The sequence below is a fragment of the Myotis davidii genome, unplaced genomic scaffold (assembly GCF_000327345.1).
Source record: "Myotis davidii unplaced genomic scaffold, ASM32734v1 scaffold993, whole genome shotgun sequence".
In the NCBI taxonomy this organism is placed as follows: Eukaryota; Metazoa; Chordata; class Mammalia; order Chiroptera; family Vespertilionidae; genus Myotis; species Myotis davidii.
The window spans coordinates 1,842,182-1,858,425 of NW_006285483.1; the positions used below are offsets into that span (position 1 = coordinate 1,842,182).

General features: G+C 38.5%; 2 protein-coding genes and 1 pseudogene across 2 annotated transcripts in view; 1 reads left to right on the plus strand and 2 right to left on the minus strand.

Moving 5' to 3' along the window:
• TRIM37 (tripartite motif containing 37) overlaps positions 1–3,231 on the plus strand; it is a 91,202-nt gene extending 87,971 nt beyond the window's left edge. The window contains exon 25 of the mRNA XM_015559078.1: positions 3,060–3,231. Within this exon, the coding sequence (XP_015414564.1) occupies positions 3,060–3,063 (4 nt within the window). The 3' untranslated portion in view covers positions 3,064–3,231. The remainder of the gene's footprint in view (positions 1–3,059) is intronic.
• LOC102770731 overlaps positions 1–3,573 on the minus strand; it is a 13,956-nt pseudogene extending 10,383 nt beyond the window's left edge.
• Positions 958–16,244, minus strand: part of PPM1E (protein phosphatase, Mg2+/Mn2+ dependent 1E) — an 88,785-nt gene continuing 73,498 nt past the window's right edge. Inside the window, exons 5-9 of the mRNA XM_015559061.1 lie at positions 16,183–16,241; positions 13,649–13,792; positions 13,336–13,429; positions 4,579–6,070; positions 958–3,646 (exon numbers count right to left, since the gene is read on the minus strand). Of these exons, the coding sequence (XP_015414547.1) occupies positions 5,013–6,070; positions 13,336–13,429; positions 13,649–13,792; positions 16,183–16,241 (1,355 nt within the window). The 3' untranslated portion in view covers positions 958–3,646; positions 4,579–5,012. The remainder of the gene's footprint in view (positions 3,647–4,578; positions 6,071–13,335; positions 13,430–13,648; positions 13,793–16,182; positions 16,242–16,244) is intronic.

Consider the following 16,244-nt stretch of genomic DNA (forward strand, 5'->3'; position numbering starts at 1 on the left):
ATCTTTCTTCTATCATTGACAGTCCCTCTAGGTTGTGGGCTGCTTGCCTGTGTTCCTGAGAAGCATCTACGGTACCAGTCTATAGAGTGTGTTTTCTTTAGTGAATTACCGGTATGTTTACCGGTAATAAACTTGCACTGTTTTATGTATATGTTTGATTACATACAGCCTTGTGACAGTTTTCCTGCATGTCATAAGCATTTGAATATAAATTAAAATGTTAAAATCAAATCTGATATTGTTTTACCTTTTATTTGGTGTGTGGAAGGTGTGCGGAAGAGGAGGTAGTCTTATACGGCGAGTATATAACAAACTCTGTATTTTGAGTGGAAATGTTAGGGGGTCGTCTTATACGCCCAGTCGTCTTATACGCCGGCAAATACGGTACCTGTTTTGTATGTTTAATTCCATTCACTTAGATGCAGGTGTCTTGCTTTATTAGCTTCACTTCCACCCCCAACCTTTGTCTTCATCTCCTATTAACTCTCTTAACAGCAAACCTCCAGACAGAATTTCAAGTGCAATTCACCTGATTATTTTCCTTTCTTTACAGTTTAAAACAAAAGGGAAAGAATAAAGTGAAAGGGAAAAACTGGTTGGATGCAGTTTAAAGACTAAAGTAGTTGGTAGATTTGAGGAGTTAACACTTAGCCTTTGGCAGGTCCTGTTCCTTATCTATTTGAGGATACTAACCCCTCTACTTCCCTTCCCTCCCCGTCGTCCCTACCCCCACCTCCCCCCCATTTAAACTTACAGGGAAAACATATAGAAGATGAAATACATATCTTATGTATTTTCAGGGAAGGAAATAACAGTTATGGCAACTTTTTAAAAACAATATTTTACTTTAAAGTTTAAGAAAACTACCACCTCAGGATTTTATTTTCAGTTCTGAGGGAATCAAGCTAAATTCCAGCACTAAATATATTTCCTTTGGATAAAAAGACAAATGACTAGTGGTTTTAAATTGCTGGGTTTTATTAAGATATTGGCAAAATTTCAACATACTTCTCACCTGAATGAACAGTTTTAATAAATAAAGTATGAAGGATCACTGGTGATTGCGACTGAACTCAAGAGTGAGATGTAGAGCAGGTTCTTAGGTTGATAAATTTACTTGGTAAGAAATGTTTACTTCATTTGCTTCACTCCATAGAGAATTTCTTTGCAGAGAAATGTCATGAACAAGAGGACAAAGCCTGTCTCTCACCAAAGAGCACCCAGAGTAGGTTACTGATGATACATCACTGGGTTAGCCAATACATCAGAGTTTACTAGAGTAGTTCCTTTTTCAGAAAAACTACTGTGTCAGTCTGGAGTTCCCTGTCTTATTTCATATTTCCTAATTAGTACAATAAATAATCTTCAAAATAGAAGATAAAATGCTGCTAGAGGAAGTAATTGTTTTTCAACACTACCATTTATCTGGAAAATAGTTGTGTTATAATACTGGTGGTATCTTGTTTTGAAAACATCTAAGCTATTCACAGGTCGGAATAGAAGAGTTGGTGGGTATCTATCACCTTTTATGGCCTTGCTTAGGTGTGAATGACCATTGAGTGAACCAATTATGTTTAAACATCAAAGTAATTATTTAGATCACTTTCTTACAAAGCCTTGGCCAGCCTCTGATGGGGAAGGAAGTGCTTGAACCACAGCAGTTTTATCTGTAAACACTGAATTTTCTGTATCGTTTTCATCTGCCCATTGGATGTTGCACTTCTTACTGGCACAGTGTTCCAAAATGGAATGTGATAATCAGGGAGATGCACTATACCACCATGTGAACATTGTACCACTATAAATGGTCAGGCTCAATACTGACACTGATGTTGCTGACACTGTCCTTGGAAAGGTGTTACTTTCAAGATCCTCTTAAATAAAACAGTAACTTTATTAACTTAAGGACAGTGGGTGGCATTTTTAGGCAAAGTAAAGGTATATACATGTGTATTTCCACTGTCCTCTAGTAGAGACCTAACTGGTACTGAGAGCCCCAGTGTTTGATGTGATAGTGCTGCTTAACATCAGCTCTCTCTCAACAGTACACATCCAGAAAGTGAACAAATTAGGGTGATTCCCTTTGAAACTCACAGTGAATGTACAGGCATTTATAATCACTTTAGTTGGTGACTTGAAGTCTGTTTCCCTAACCAATACTATACTTTCTTGTTTACACTGTTTTATTATTTCCTATTCTAACAAAACTAGCAGGCAAACAAATTGATGCAGATCATGTTAAATTCAAAAAGGGATACTGCCACTCTTAAAAGACTGAGTGTAGAACTTTCACCACCACTAAATTACACAGTGAGTAAAAGTACAAAACACAGAGTTCACAGACTATACCTCAGCATTAACAGTTAATATATATTATATAGATACTTTTATATCTATCTAATATTTTTACAATCACCAGATACACCATCTTAAAGTACAAGTTACAGAAATGTGTAAAAACCATTATTAGTTAGAGGATACTTATTGCTCACATCAGCAAGCAGCAAATAAGGGCACAGGATTTGAACCGAAGGGAACTACTTTCTATCACCAGTGGCATTAAGATATAACACTGCACTTCACAAAGAACTGCTTTTATCTGGTTTATGGAACCAAGAGCAGCATATATCAGACCAATAACCACTACTTTAATATGTATTATAGAATTTTAAAGGACTTACCTTACAAATGGTACCTAACTACTCTATAAATATGCATGTGGACAAATGAAAATTTGCTATTTTTTACAATACTGTTTCATAACTTGATCATACTAGAACTACTTTGCTTTATTTTCTAGAGGGCTACTGGTATGAAAATGGAGTTAACACTGCTTATGTAGTCAAACCTACAAGATCCAGACCCTTTAAGATGTGGTCTGTATTCATCCCAATTTCATCCAACCATTTTCCCCCACTGAAAAAAACTATCACTTGTACCTTATTTCCTCTCACCAGCTTTATTCTGATCAAAACATTAGTTATAGAAAAATTAACTTAGCTAAATGCTGGACTATAACATACCAATATTCTGCTGCCTCTGTTTTCTTATCTCCTTAGATAATTGGATTCGAAACTGATACTGCACCTGATGGGTTGTTAACAAGATCTAGGCTTGAGAAAATGAAAGATGTGAGTGAGGTGCATGGGGGGGTTAGGGGGGGGTTAAAAATATCAGGCTGGTGAGATTCTGGTCACAAGCCTCGAGAAAAGAATGACTTCAAACCAAGGGAAAACAAATACTGAAAATGTCTAATTACATTCAATTTTTAAAATAAAATCTGTAAATTAATGATGTGATCATCACTAAAGTGAAGCCGTTTTTACCCAAAGTATCTGATTTTAAAATCCAGGGATTTTACTCCTCCATTGTGGATCTGGAGAACATAAAGTAATTGCATTATGTACAAACATGGTTAGGCATTGGGCGCTTCTCAGCAAGAGTACCCAGTATCTCAGAGTATGAGTGATGAGCACTATAGCAGGTACCTCCTGTCCACTGGCTTGTCTGGTCCACAGTTGACTAGGGGAGGGTAACATGTCATGTGGAGACATCCATGATTCTCAGAATCAGGCTGCTTCATTGAATGAATCTGATTATTACTCTATTTGCTGTCTTTAGTTGAAGATGTGCTTCTGACTTGAAACTGCAGAAATGGCAAAAAGCAGACAATTTTAAAATATAAATACATATTGAAATGAGAGATACACATTCTCTCTGCATGAAGTTGCATGTAGCAGAACTCTGGGGTGTTCTCCATTTCTAACTAAGCTCGGTCTCGGTCATCTGTACTCTCCCTTGTCCTTGGCCTCCAGGCTCGCTTAAGCAGTACTTTCAACCTCTCTCGCACCAATTCATTCCCTTGGGGAAAACAGTTTTAGAGAAGTTAAAACTTGTTATTTTTTATTCTCCAAAACCACTTATTTTTGTTAATCCTCACCTGAGGATATTTATTAAGTTTTAGAGAGAGTACAAGAGAGGGGAAGTGAGAGTGACACATCAATTGGTTGCCTCCCACACGCCCCCCACCAGGGCAGGAGACCAAGCCTGCAACTGAGGTATATGCCCCTGACTAGAATCAGATCTGGGACCCTTCAGTCTGTAGGCCGACGCTCTAGCCACTGAACCAAACCAGCTAGGGCACCACTTATTTGATAGTGGTATATGGCTTTGCTGCCTTTGACCTTTAAAAGGGGGGGGGGGGGGGTAGAAAAAATAGCAATGCTATTCTATTTTCTTTTCAAATGTACCTGACATCTCCATTAAACCATTGTTATTCCTGAGATGAAGGTACAATGAAAAACACGTTAGCATCATGGGTTGAAACCAGTTGACAGTGGTCTTCTGACAAATAATAAAAATTCCACCAAAAGCACCATAACAGGTTATGAAACTCCCAAATAGCTACAGCCCTGGGAAATAATTTAAAAAGCTTTGTCCTTTATGTTACAGAAAAGAACAAAAAATCAGTAAATCTTTATGCTGCCTCACAAGTCTGAAAATATGACATTTTTACACTAGGTTTCTACTTTCATTGTTACCAATTAAAACCCATATGGCTTACAGTCTTTTACTTACCAAAAAAGTGGGGAAGGTAGGGTTTTCCCTCATAGTACTGAGTCTTTTGAGGAACAGTCCTCAACTAAATCAATTCTACATAAAGTTTTCCAAAGATATATTAGGCATATCAGACCAGATTTCAACACTGTATCCTGACAAAAATAAGTACCTTGCAAGCTTCCACTAATGGTGTGAAGAGGCAGTGGGGTGGGATTGTATGTAGATGTGGGTACATTACAAGGATCAGTTGTATAATTTTGCTAATGAAACGGCCAAAAAACTTCTTTAGATTGAAATCACTATTTGAGTTTCCTAGAGATCTATTTACATTTAAGAATTGAGCCATGTACGATTTCATAATGAACACATATTTCAGAAATGTCTACCTGGTTTCTACTCTGGTGGTGGTTTTATTGGGAGAGAGCTAGCTAGCCTACTCTAAAGACAAGGTATTATATTTTACCGCTCCAGGGAAGATCTGGGTATGGAATATCATTACTCTTTCTGAGCTTCCTCGTGTTTTCATTATACTCTTTCCGACTATCTTGCCTCCATGGCTGAGAACTTCTTAACATCCTATTTCTTTTTCCACATGAAGTAAGTGAAAATAGGCGTGTGCCTACTTTGTGGGAAGGCTCTTGAGCAGGAAGGAATGAATTAAACTTTGGTTTAAACCTGAATCCATGCCACCTCTTTGAGAAGTGATAGCGTAAATGAGATAATCTAGAAACTCTATTTCCCAGGAATTTTAACTGTTCATTTTCCAACCTAGAACAGACAGGAGAGACACTCTCCATTCTGTGTATCTGCTGCCCTGTTGAACCCAAATTAAAGGAAGAGGGAAACTCTCCAGCACCGCTCCATTCAGACAATGATGATCGAACTGATTCATTCTCCATTATTAGCTCATTAATAGGATTTGCTTTCTTTGGTGCACCAGGACCAAACATCTCAACTGGTGGCAAAAACTGAGCACTGTGAGGTTTGCTTGCTTCTACTTGTGTGAGATCTAGGTAGCCTGGGTCTCCCAGCACGTTGATTTGGGACCCTGGGCTCAGGCTAGTTCTGTCAGTGAATGAATCCACACGCCCATCATAACCTAGGTCGGCTGGTGCTGAGCACTGGTGCTGAGGCCAAGGGCGTTTGCACTCTCCATGATTTTCCTTATCATCCCCACCATCTTCTTGCCCTCCTTGAAAGGAGTTCTCTGTCCAGTCTGATTCCTCACTAACATTTTCAGCTTTGTTCATGTCCCTCAGGAAAACCACAATAACTGTGATGTTATCACTTGACCCAGCATCGCGAGCTGACGCCACTAATTTGTGGGCAACCATGCTGCTATCTCCATTATTCTCCTTCAAGTGATCAGATACAACTTTCACTGCCTCATCAGGGTTCACGGTGTCATAGAAGCCATCGCAGGCCAGAATGAGGTAGTCTTCAGTTCCATCCAACACAGTAGAGGCGGAATCTGCATCCCCACAGATATATGGCTTATGTTCAGCGTCTCCTGTGGGAATTAGAACACAGGTCAGATTTTGGTTTACCTTGCTTGTAAGAATGTGGATGGCCAATGCTATGACTGACTACATTCTGCAATTGTGATCTGAATTACTGGAAATAATTTATAATCTAGTTTGAGAGAATACTTGAATTCTCTGTTAATCAGATGCTGCTTATGCCTCACTCTCAGTTGTATAATTGCCATTAACTGGGCTTAATTTCTTATCTAGCTTAGACTCTGAATTTTACGTCCTAGCTATGATATAGGCTTAGCTGAGCATGGCAACAAATGTCACATCTAAATTTGTTGCTGTACTGGAAACTTGAGTCCTGCGTAGGAAAACGTTGTGGATTTAGTAGATCTTTTCTTTTACTGGTGGTTAACTTCGATCAATTGAGATTTGAGAACAGGTCCACACTGAAAAACAAACCAAAGTTCTGATCACTTCTTTTTATTAAACACTTAATTCTTATTATATCCTTATTTAGAAATCAAGTTCATGCTGTGAACACAAAGGAAGGCTTGAGTTACAAGGGATTTTTAAAAATCAAGTCCAACTCCCACAAGCCAGGAAAAGTCATCCCAAGCCTCAGACAAGTGAACTAGAATGTTAGACTCAATTCCCAGTCTATTTGGCTTTCTATTTTTTCAATTCTGCTTTGTTCATTACTTCTAGGGAACAGTCAGAATGTGTATGATCATTTTTCTCATCTTCAGGGACTACCGTATTCTTGCTTTTTTCTTCAAATTGTTTCTGATCACCCCCCTTCTGTCTTTATTACTATTACTCATCCTTCACACCTGTGAACAACTATATACACCTGCAAAACCCTATTTGCTCAGCTCATCCACTTACAGAATGACATTTTAGCTGGGCCTTGAAGAAGTTACCACCAGGCAGAGAAGGGTTCTGGGTTGAGGGAACTATTAGAGACTAATATGTAGTTGAATATAGGGTGCTGGGAGTACAGATGGACTGGAGACCTTAGGGCCACGCACCGAGGTAGGTTTCCATCACAGATTATGAAGACAAGCCATCATCTATAGTGCAGTTTGGAACTTCCAGATCCAGAGCACTTCCAACTCCATTCACATTGTTTTTGTTTATTTGTTGCTGTTTTAAAATATATTTTATTGCAGAGAGGAAGGGAGAGGGAGAGAGAAACATCGATCAGCTGCCTCCTGCACACCCCCTACTGGGGATGTGCCCGCAACCAAGGTATATGCTCTTGACCGGAATCGAACCCAGGACCCTTCAGTCCGCAGGCCGACGCTCTATCCACTGAACCAAACCGGTTAGGGCTCCATTCATTGTTTACATTCATTGTTTTCCTTAGGGATTTGGAGATAACTAGCAAAAAGGGTCCTTACCCTATTAGGTAACCAAATAGATTATTACTTACAACTTACAACAAGGGATACTCATTTCTTAACATTAAAAACAAACAAACACAGAGTATTAAGCAGTAATTCTTAGATTAGGGTATCATAATGCATCAATAATACTTTTTAAAAATTTATAAAGTGCTTTTATCATTTGTAAAGCAGTGACAGACATAGCTTAGTGGTTTAAGGATGCCAGCATGAGTCACAACTGCCTGGGTCCAAATCCTAGCACTTGTTAAAAACCCTCATCAATTATTAGCCTTTCCGTTGCACTAAAACTGGACATTTTGAGAAGTGAAGATAAAATAAATATACTTAAGTGATCTGGCCATACTGTCACTGTTTCTGGTATCTGATATAGGTTTCCCCCAATGTTTCACATTCCTTTTTAATCCTCAAGTAGACCCAGAAAGCTGAATAGGAACCCTATGGAGAACTCTGCTAGCACCAACAGTAGGCCACATGCCCTCCCAGCATTTTGAAAGGGATACCCTAAAAAAAATACTGAATATATTTACCTGCCTTAGTTTATCTACAAGGTAGACTATCTTTTTCATACAGTAACCAGAACTGTCTTCCTCAAGCATGGTTTTGATTTAGTCAGTTTCACTTATATACTATGATGCCTTTTAATTAGCTAGTTTGTAAAAACTAGTTAAAACTTCCAATCATGGGGTTCAGTGTCCTCCACCAATCTACTTCACAAATCTCCCCCTCTGCTACTTCACCTCACTGTATTGTTATCATCATTTTCTGAATTCCAACTCTAAAAATAAATGTGATCTGAGTCATGCTGTTCCCAAAAATCTTGTTTTAGTGTGTCAAGTAAAAGGCTACTGCAACTGTTAGTTTAGAACAGAACATACAAAGAATTTGCAAAAGAAATGCTGCCAGAATTCTGGCTTTTCACTTGCTCTACTGTTGGATGTCAAATTCATGACATTTCACCCCCAATTTGGTAGGAGGGCATGATTATCTATTTCATGGAAGAAATGGCAACATCCTTTTGTCTTCAACATCCTCTCTCCATATGCTAGGAAACATCATGCTTCAGTCAACTTTGGATCATACATTTGAAGGGCTTTAAAGCTTTTAATTTTCAAAGCTTTAAGAGTCATTTTTTCCTAAGCAGAGGTCAACTTAGGAACTCTGCTTAGGAATCCTTTTTCTTGTCCACATTTAACCCTCTATTTTATGCCATGAGCTTTCTAAATCTCTCATTTTCAATTCCCTCTTCCAATTAAACTACTGGATTGGGTAGATGGCCTAATTTCCTACGTCAAGGGTAATTTGAGTTTATAATCCTGAATTTCCTCAATTCCTCTCCACCTGTTTCTTCTGGGTTTTTTTTTAATCTGTAGATATTCACCCATATCAGCTACCATTTCTCAGAGTAAAAGGTGTCCTTTCCCTTCTCAAAGCTAACCTGTGCATTTGGACCCTGGCTTCTCTCTCTCCCCTGTTCAATTTCTCTACTACTTGCTCTCTTCCTTAATTGTATAAACAGGGTCTGATCTAAAATCTCACCTAAAAAAAAAAAACACACAAAAAAACAAAGCAACACTTTCCCAAATCATCTTTTCCCTCAAGTCACCACACTGTCTCCCTTCACCACCACGTCTCCCTTCACCACCATATTGTCCAAGAAACCAAATCTGCACATGCTCCTTCATGTTACTGCTCATTTTCCCTCACCTGATCGTTTTCTGCTTTGTGTGCCTATTGATCCAACACATTTATCTCAGATGTTACCAATCATAGTAAGCCTTCATTTAATGTCATCTATAGGTTTCTGTGACTAAGTGAAATGATAAAAGGAAACCAGTTTTACCTTAGGCCAGTGGTCGGCAAACTCATTAGTCAACAGAGCCAAATATCAACAGTACAACAATTGAAATTTCTTTTGAGAGCCAAATATTTTAAATTTAAACTATATAGGTAGGCACACTGTTATTAACTTAATTAGGGTACTCCTAAGCTGGCCTTTGCTAAAAACATCCTCAATCTGATTGAGGTACGTTCGCTGAGGTCGACCCCTTCCAACTCTCCCATCCACACTCGTCTTGTATACTTGTTTCGTCTATCAGATAGACTCTATCTCCTTTTGTTCATCCTCTCTGTATGTCCAAACCATCTCAAGATACCTTTCTCAATCCTCGACACTACATTTTCTTTCACTCCACAACGTTCCTAAAATTAGCTTAATAAACTTCACTTTTGTAACCCACGCGCGATTTGCAGACGTGACTAGCACTAACCACTGCACAATGAGACTGCTGACTGGCTCACTCAACTCGTGCATGAATCGCACGCACCTACCCTGCGATGCGTCTCCCATTGCCCGACCTACTGACACCCCCCACTACTTCTAATGCCACTTCTTCAAAATAGATTCGCCTAGGCCGAAAACCGACTTCAGAGCATGGGCCACGAAGTTTCAATCGTACTGTAGGTGCGCGCCTGCACGTGGTATTTTGTGGAAGAGCCACACTCAAGGGGCCAAAGAGCCATATGTGGCTTGCGAGCCGCGGTTTGCCAACCACTGCCTTAGAATACAAAGAAGAGCAAGTTCATACAGCATCTGATTAACGTTATAACAAAATGACAGTAAACAGAACATTATGCAAGGACCTGTTGTATTCCCTATTTTCAAAATTCCAGGTCTTATCTTTTTAACCCACTTCTCACTTGACCTCTGCAGCACTTGGCCCTGTTCACTACTTTCTCCTAGAAACCCTCTTCCCCTAGCGTCTGATACCCCACTTCTAAAACCCTCATCCCCTCTTCATTTTCTTCACTCGCTTCTTCACTTAACAATTGCACTAACAGCACAGCTGGTGTGACTCAGTGGTTGAGCGTCAGGTCACCGTGTGATTCTTGGTCAGGGTACATGCCCAGGTTGCAGGCTTGATCCCCAGTAGGGGGCATGCAGGAGGCAGCCAATCAATAATTCTTTCTCATTGATGTTTTTATCTGCCTCTCCCTTCTCTCTGAAATCAATAAAAAACATTTTAAAAATAACAATTGTACTAACAGTTCTGGGCCATGTGGCTTAGTTGTTGGGCATCTTCCTGTGAACCAAAGAGTTGCCAGTTGGAGCACGTGCCTGTGGTATGGCCGGTCCCTGGTTGGGGGCGTGCAAGAGGTAGCCGATTGCTTCACCCTCACATGATGTTTCTCTTCCCCTCACCCTTTCTCTAAGTCAATTTTAGAATCTTAAATAAAAATAGCACTAACAATCACTGTATACGACTGTGACATACAGAGCTGTGAGTGTGTGCATGTATTGTGCTATTTAATACAAGAACTTCATAACTTAGGTACTGTTACTGTTCACACATTACAAAAAACAAATAGAAACAGAAATAAACTTCCCAAGGCCCACAGCTTGTAACGTGGCATATCCAAGATACAAACCCAGAGAGCTGACTTCATTATGTTATTCTACCTTAACCCCTTCCCCGGCAGAAACGTGTATACTCGTTTTCACAAAATGTTCTTTTTCAGTCGTCGACGAGTATACTAAGAAAATATGGTAACAAAATATGGTTTATAGGAAGACGAGTTACAAACTGTTTTCATAACCAGCATCAAAAATACTATATAGAACCAAAATAAAAAAATTAGTCTGAAAAAGAAACGTTTTTAACAAAAAAATTGTTGGGGAAGGGGTTAAGGAATGAGGCTCTCCTTTTCCATACTACAGGTTTTTCTTGGGCAATGTCATCCATACCCATAGTTTCAACTAATATATATGTTACTTCAGAGGTTGCATATATTATTGCCAAAATGGGATGAGTTCCCAAATCTCTATCTCCAATTCAGAGGTACCTAGAATATAAAATATATCCAAAATGAACTCATCATCTGCCCTGCTCCCCACCCACCAAATTGCTGCTGCTTTATTACAGATGCTTTATCTTCTCAGTCACACAAGTCAGAAACCTGGAAGTTAGCTTTCCTCTTCCCCCACAAACTGTCATTTCTGTCCCATCAATTTATACCCTCCTCTGTATCCCTTTTTAGCTGCCTCATCTCTGTAAAAATGTTATCAATAGCTTTCTGAATGATCATTCATCTAGGTTTTCTACTCTAGACTGTCTTACAAACCATTACAAATATAACTACAAACCAGATCATATAGGCCCCTCTGCTTATCACTTGGTAAAGCCCAGACTACTTAGTCCCTTCACAACTTAGCACCAGCACTTCCACCTCTGCCCCAGCCTCTGTTCCTAAACACAACGCTCTTTCAGACGCCCATGTATTTATATCCCCCTGTACCTGGGATTTCCTCCCTGAATACTATCCTCCATGCCCAACACAAAAGTCACTTCCTCTGTGAAGTCTGCTTATTCTGTCCTAGACTGTCACTTAGTCAAGGACATTCTCCCCCTGCTTTAGTTTCCCCATGTTATATTTTTAGAAACAAGTATCTCCCTAGTAAAGCTGGTTCTATAACAGGCTTTAAAGATACCTCTCAAACACTGACAAAGATGGGAATATCAAGAGGAAGAGGTCTTTGGTTGGAATTGTTAAAAAAATAATTCTATATAGAATGTTTTAGAAATGGGAAGTTTTCCCTATTTGGCCTTATTCCAGAGTTCCTAATAACTCCCTCAGTCATAAGATAAAGCCAACTTTCACTTTTTTAGGAGATATTTGCAGAATTTTTCTTTTTCTCTCAGCCTTCTGCTACCCACATTTGGGCCACTTCACAGCTTGCCAGTACCTTCCCAATGAGTGGGAGGAACAACTCACATCCGTGGTGAAATTGAATCAGTTCTTTGAGATTTTTGGTAATGATAAGTAAAAGTTGGGGATTAGAGGTAAATTCCATTAATCCATGTTATCCCTATGTCAGATTACCTCATTTCTTTAGGAAGCTGTGACTAAGAACTGCAGTATATATGCACATATGTATATCCCCCATATAGGCACTCACATTGATTTATTCTTTAAAAGCAACAACAGAAAATAAAGCTAAGGCATGAAACTTAAAATAAACTCAGGCGTGAAAGTGAAACAAAGACAGAAAGTAGACTATAACTCAATTCTCTGAACTTAACTATTTACTAAGTTTTAGACAGTTTTGTTGACTTCCCCTTCTTTTGAAGAATTTAGGTCCCAGGGAGCAAATTCTTTAAACCCCAGGATTATCTGGCAAATTATTACACTCATAGAAAATTATTTTCATCTAAAAAGCACTATGTTTCCCCATGGATTTGTTCTCTGTTGTTTAGTCATTTAAAAATTCATAATGAATGACATAAAGACATTAGCAAGGTAAAATATGGGGGGAGGTTTCCATTTTCTAGAAAACACTGATTTAAACTAAATATGACCCAAAATGAAATGAGGATCATGTCGATCTGTGTACCAAAGATTAAAGACTTCTTTTAAAAAAAATAAGGAAGGACAGAAACTAATAAATTCTACATTTCTTAACCCCTTCCCCAACAATTTTTTTTTAAAAACGTTTCTTTTTCAGACTAATTTTTTTATTTTGGTTCTATATAGTATTTTTGATGCTGGTTATGAAAACAGTTTGTAACTCGTCTTCCTATAAACCATATTTTGTTACCATATTTTCTTAGTATACTCGTCGACGACTGAAAAAGAACATTTTGTGAAAACGAGTATACACGTTTCTGCCGGGGAAGGGGTTAATACAGTTCCCTTTTAGTAATGGAATTTAAGCATATAAATGAGTAGGTTAATTAAATAATTTACAGAGCTACCATCCAACTGCTGTTTTAAATAATAAAAAGTACACTGATAATATAGATTATCATCTCTAGTTCCTTGTTGTATCAGAGATAACATAAGACAATGAGCCAAAAGAGGACAGTTTAGAGAAACAAAAATTAATTGGTTTTTCCTACCAATAGCTCTGGAGACTGATAGACTTCCATTCACTCGCCAGGCACCAAACCAGACTACACAACCTCCCAGGGCCTCAATTCGCTGCTTTTCATCCTAAATAGCAATGCAATGAAAAGAAGCAAATCATTAGATTCTGGATTTATTCATCTACCTTAACAGTAAACAACAGATATATTCATCAGCTTTCTGGAAAGTTTCTCTTTATTTCTCCTTTGGGAGGTGGGCATGGATGCTGAGATAATGGTGATAATTATGTTATTAAGACAATCTTAATAACCAGAAAATTGCCTTTGTGAAACAGACCATACTTACTTCTCTGTCTGGTTTGTGTGGCTTCATTAGTTCAACAGCTTGGCCCTTTCTCACAAGCATAACCTGGGAATCACCCACCCAGGCTACATGTAGCATGTTGCCTCTGATAAAAGTCACCACTCCTGTGGTCCCACATCTTAAGCTCTGAAAATAGTTTAAATAAAACTAGAGTCAGTAAAAATACATAGATATAAAATTCTAATAACATATATGCATAACCCATTGATAGACAATAGTATAGGGAAGGCCTGGAGTGGGGTGCAGGCTGGGGGGAGGGGGGCAAAAGGGAGGCATCTCCCATAATACTGTCAACAATAAAATTTAAATAAGTAGATACCATTCTCATTGAGAAACAGTTTATAATTGATTCAGACCTTTCGGTTGGGAGCTAGATTATTAATAGCTTGATTTCACAAATAAATAGCAATTTCTATTTCTAAATCTGAAGTTCTCATTTTGATATGCATGTATGTACTTAAATGTGCACACATATAGATCCATTTATCTGTGATATGCAAGGCAGGGATAATTATTCCATTTTATATACAGGTAAGAAAACAATGATAGGTTATGTGACTTGTCCAAGGGCAGGTAACTGATTAGTACACATAAGAGAAATGAAATTCTTTTTCCTGCTAGTCCAGTGCTGAATCCACTATAACAACTCTAAGAGTAAAGATTGCCATATTGTGGGCTCTGTTTTGTTACTGATATACTGTGTGTTTAGGGGGGAGTCCTCACTTTACAGAATAACATGTAAAGCATCTGACTGCCACACAAATGCTCCCATACTCTGGATAGTGAGATAGGAGCCAAGGGATGACATACATTCCCTGGAGTTAGTGCTAAGATGCTTACTAGGATACCTTAAAACAAATAATTTTAGAAGTGAGAACTTTGTAAACTTGTTTTTTGGAACATTGCATAAAGAACTAACAGCCTGGAATTTCACTGCAATAGCTCAGTATCACTTTACTTAATGCTCTTGATACTACTATATTAATATGACATCTCCATTTGACATGAGTCACCACCAAATGAGCATGACTTTCTGTTATTAAGAACTTGTCCTAAATTAGAACCAGTGCGTCATGGGTGGTAAAAGGCCCCTTGTAGCCAATGAGAAAAATAACTCATTTTCCCTATATAGGGATAGTTTGTTATAAATCCTCACCCACCAATAAAATGTCTTCCCACACAGACTGTTCAAAAACTCAGCCCCCTGGAACACATGATAAAGACATTGCAGTGCATATGCCCCGGAGAGAACAGGAGGCAGGGCTGCTTCGCAACAGGAATAGCTGCTTTCTTCCCAGCAGTTAGCAGCACAAGGAGAAAACTTAACTGTTTGTTGAGACAAACCTAAATTACTCAAGAGAACTATTGGCAGGCCTGGGATAAACTAGGGTCACTGGCAACGCAAATAAGTGAACTTGGTCAGGAAAAAAAGTCATACTTTTGAGTACACAGAGGAAAAGGGATAGAACAGAGGATGAGAAAGGCAAGTGATTCTCTTAGTTTCACGATGGTGATTACAGATCATCTCTCAGGGGTCGGGTCTTGTCCTCAGTCAGAATGATGACAAACAGCTGGACAGTGCCAGCACACGAGATAACCCACATCTCTATATGTAGACCTTAGTGGTTGCTGATGGTGGATTTACCTATTAATCTAAATCTGGGGTATAGATGGGAAATATAGACTATTTCTCTTGCCTAATAACAAATAGTTCTGAATTATTTAATTAATTTTAAGCCCCACTACTGCTGTATAGCATAACTATGAGATCAAAGAAATGGATTAAAATGATTACCCTGTTCTCTCCAACCATTTTGAAGAGTTAATGTTTAGGTCATATAATACTATAATTACATTTAAAATTAAAAATTATTATTTCTATTGGGCCCCAGTTAGAAATGAATGTAGAATACCATAGTTAATTATGGACCAATACCCAGACTGGTAATTAAATTTTTTACTTTTAGATCTTAATATAGAGCCCCTGTCATTTATTCAGAGTAAAAACCTTATGTCTGATTAACCTCAAGAAATTAGGACATGAGCTCTGACTTTTCCTGTTAAGAGAATCAGTTCAAGGATTATCTAAGGATTCACTGTCTCCAAGCAAACTTTCCCTCATCAGATACACAGCAAAACACTGCCAACCCATTTAGAACTAAATGCATGGGAGTAATCCCAGCTTCGGTTTCTTTTTTAGACCATTGTTTTAATCTCCATTTCCAGATTTTATCAGCAAAAGTCAGCTTAGAGAGATGGTCCTCATGTGAACCCGCCTTTGTAGAAAATTATAGCTTGGGAGTTTCTATACTGTACATCATAGCACCCCACTAAAACTCTTCTAAAGAGAGAATTAGAACTACAACAGAATCCAATACTGTGGGTCAAAAACAGTTTGAAAGAGAACTTTAAATAATGCCTGCCCCAAAAGGGAAAATACAAATAGCCCTTTAACCACAGATCAGTTGAGCTCAGCCAGTGCAGTCATGACAAGAATTTATGAGAAAAAGGCATACCTCCCTGGCTGCTTTCTGTACAAACCGTTCATCAGTGACCCGAAAGGCCCGGCACAAGGCTT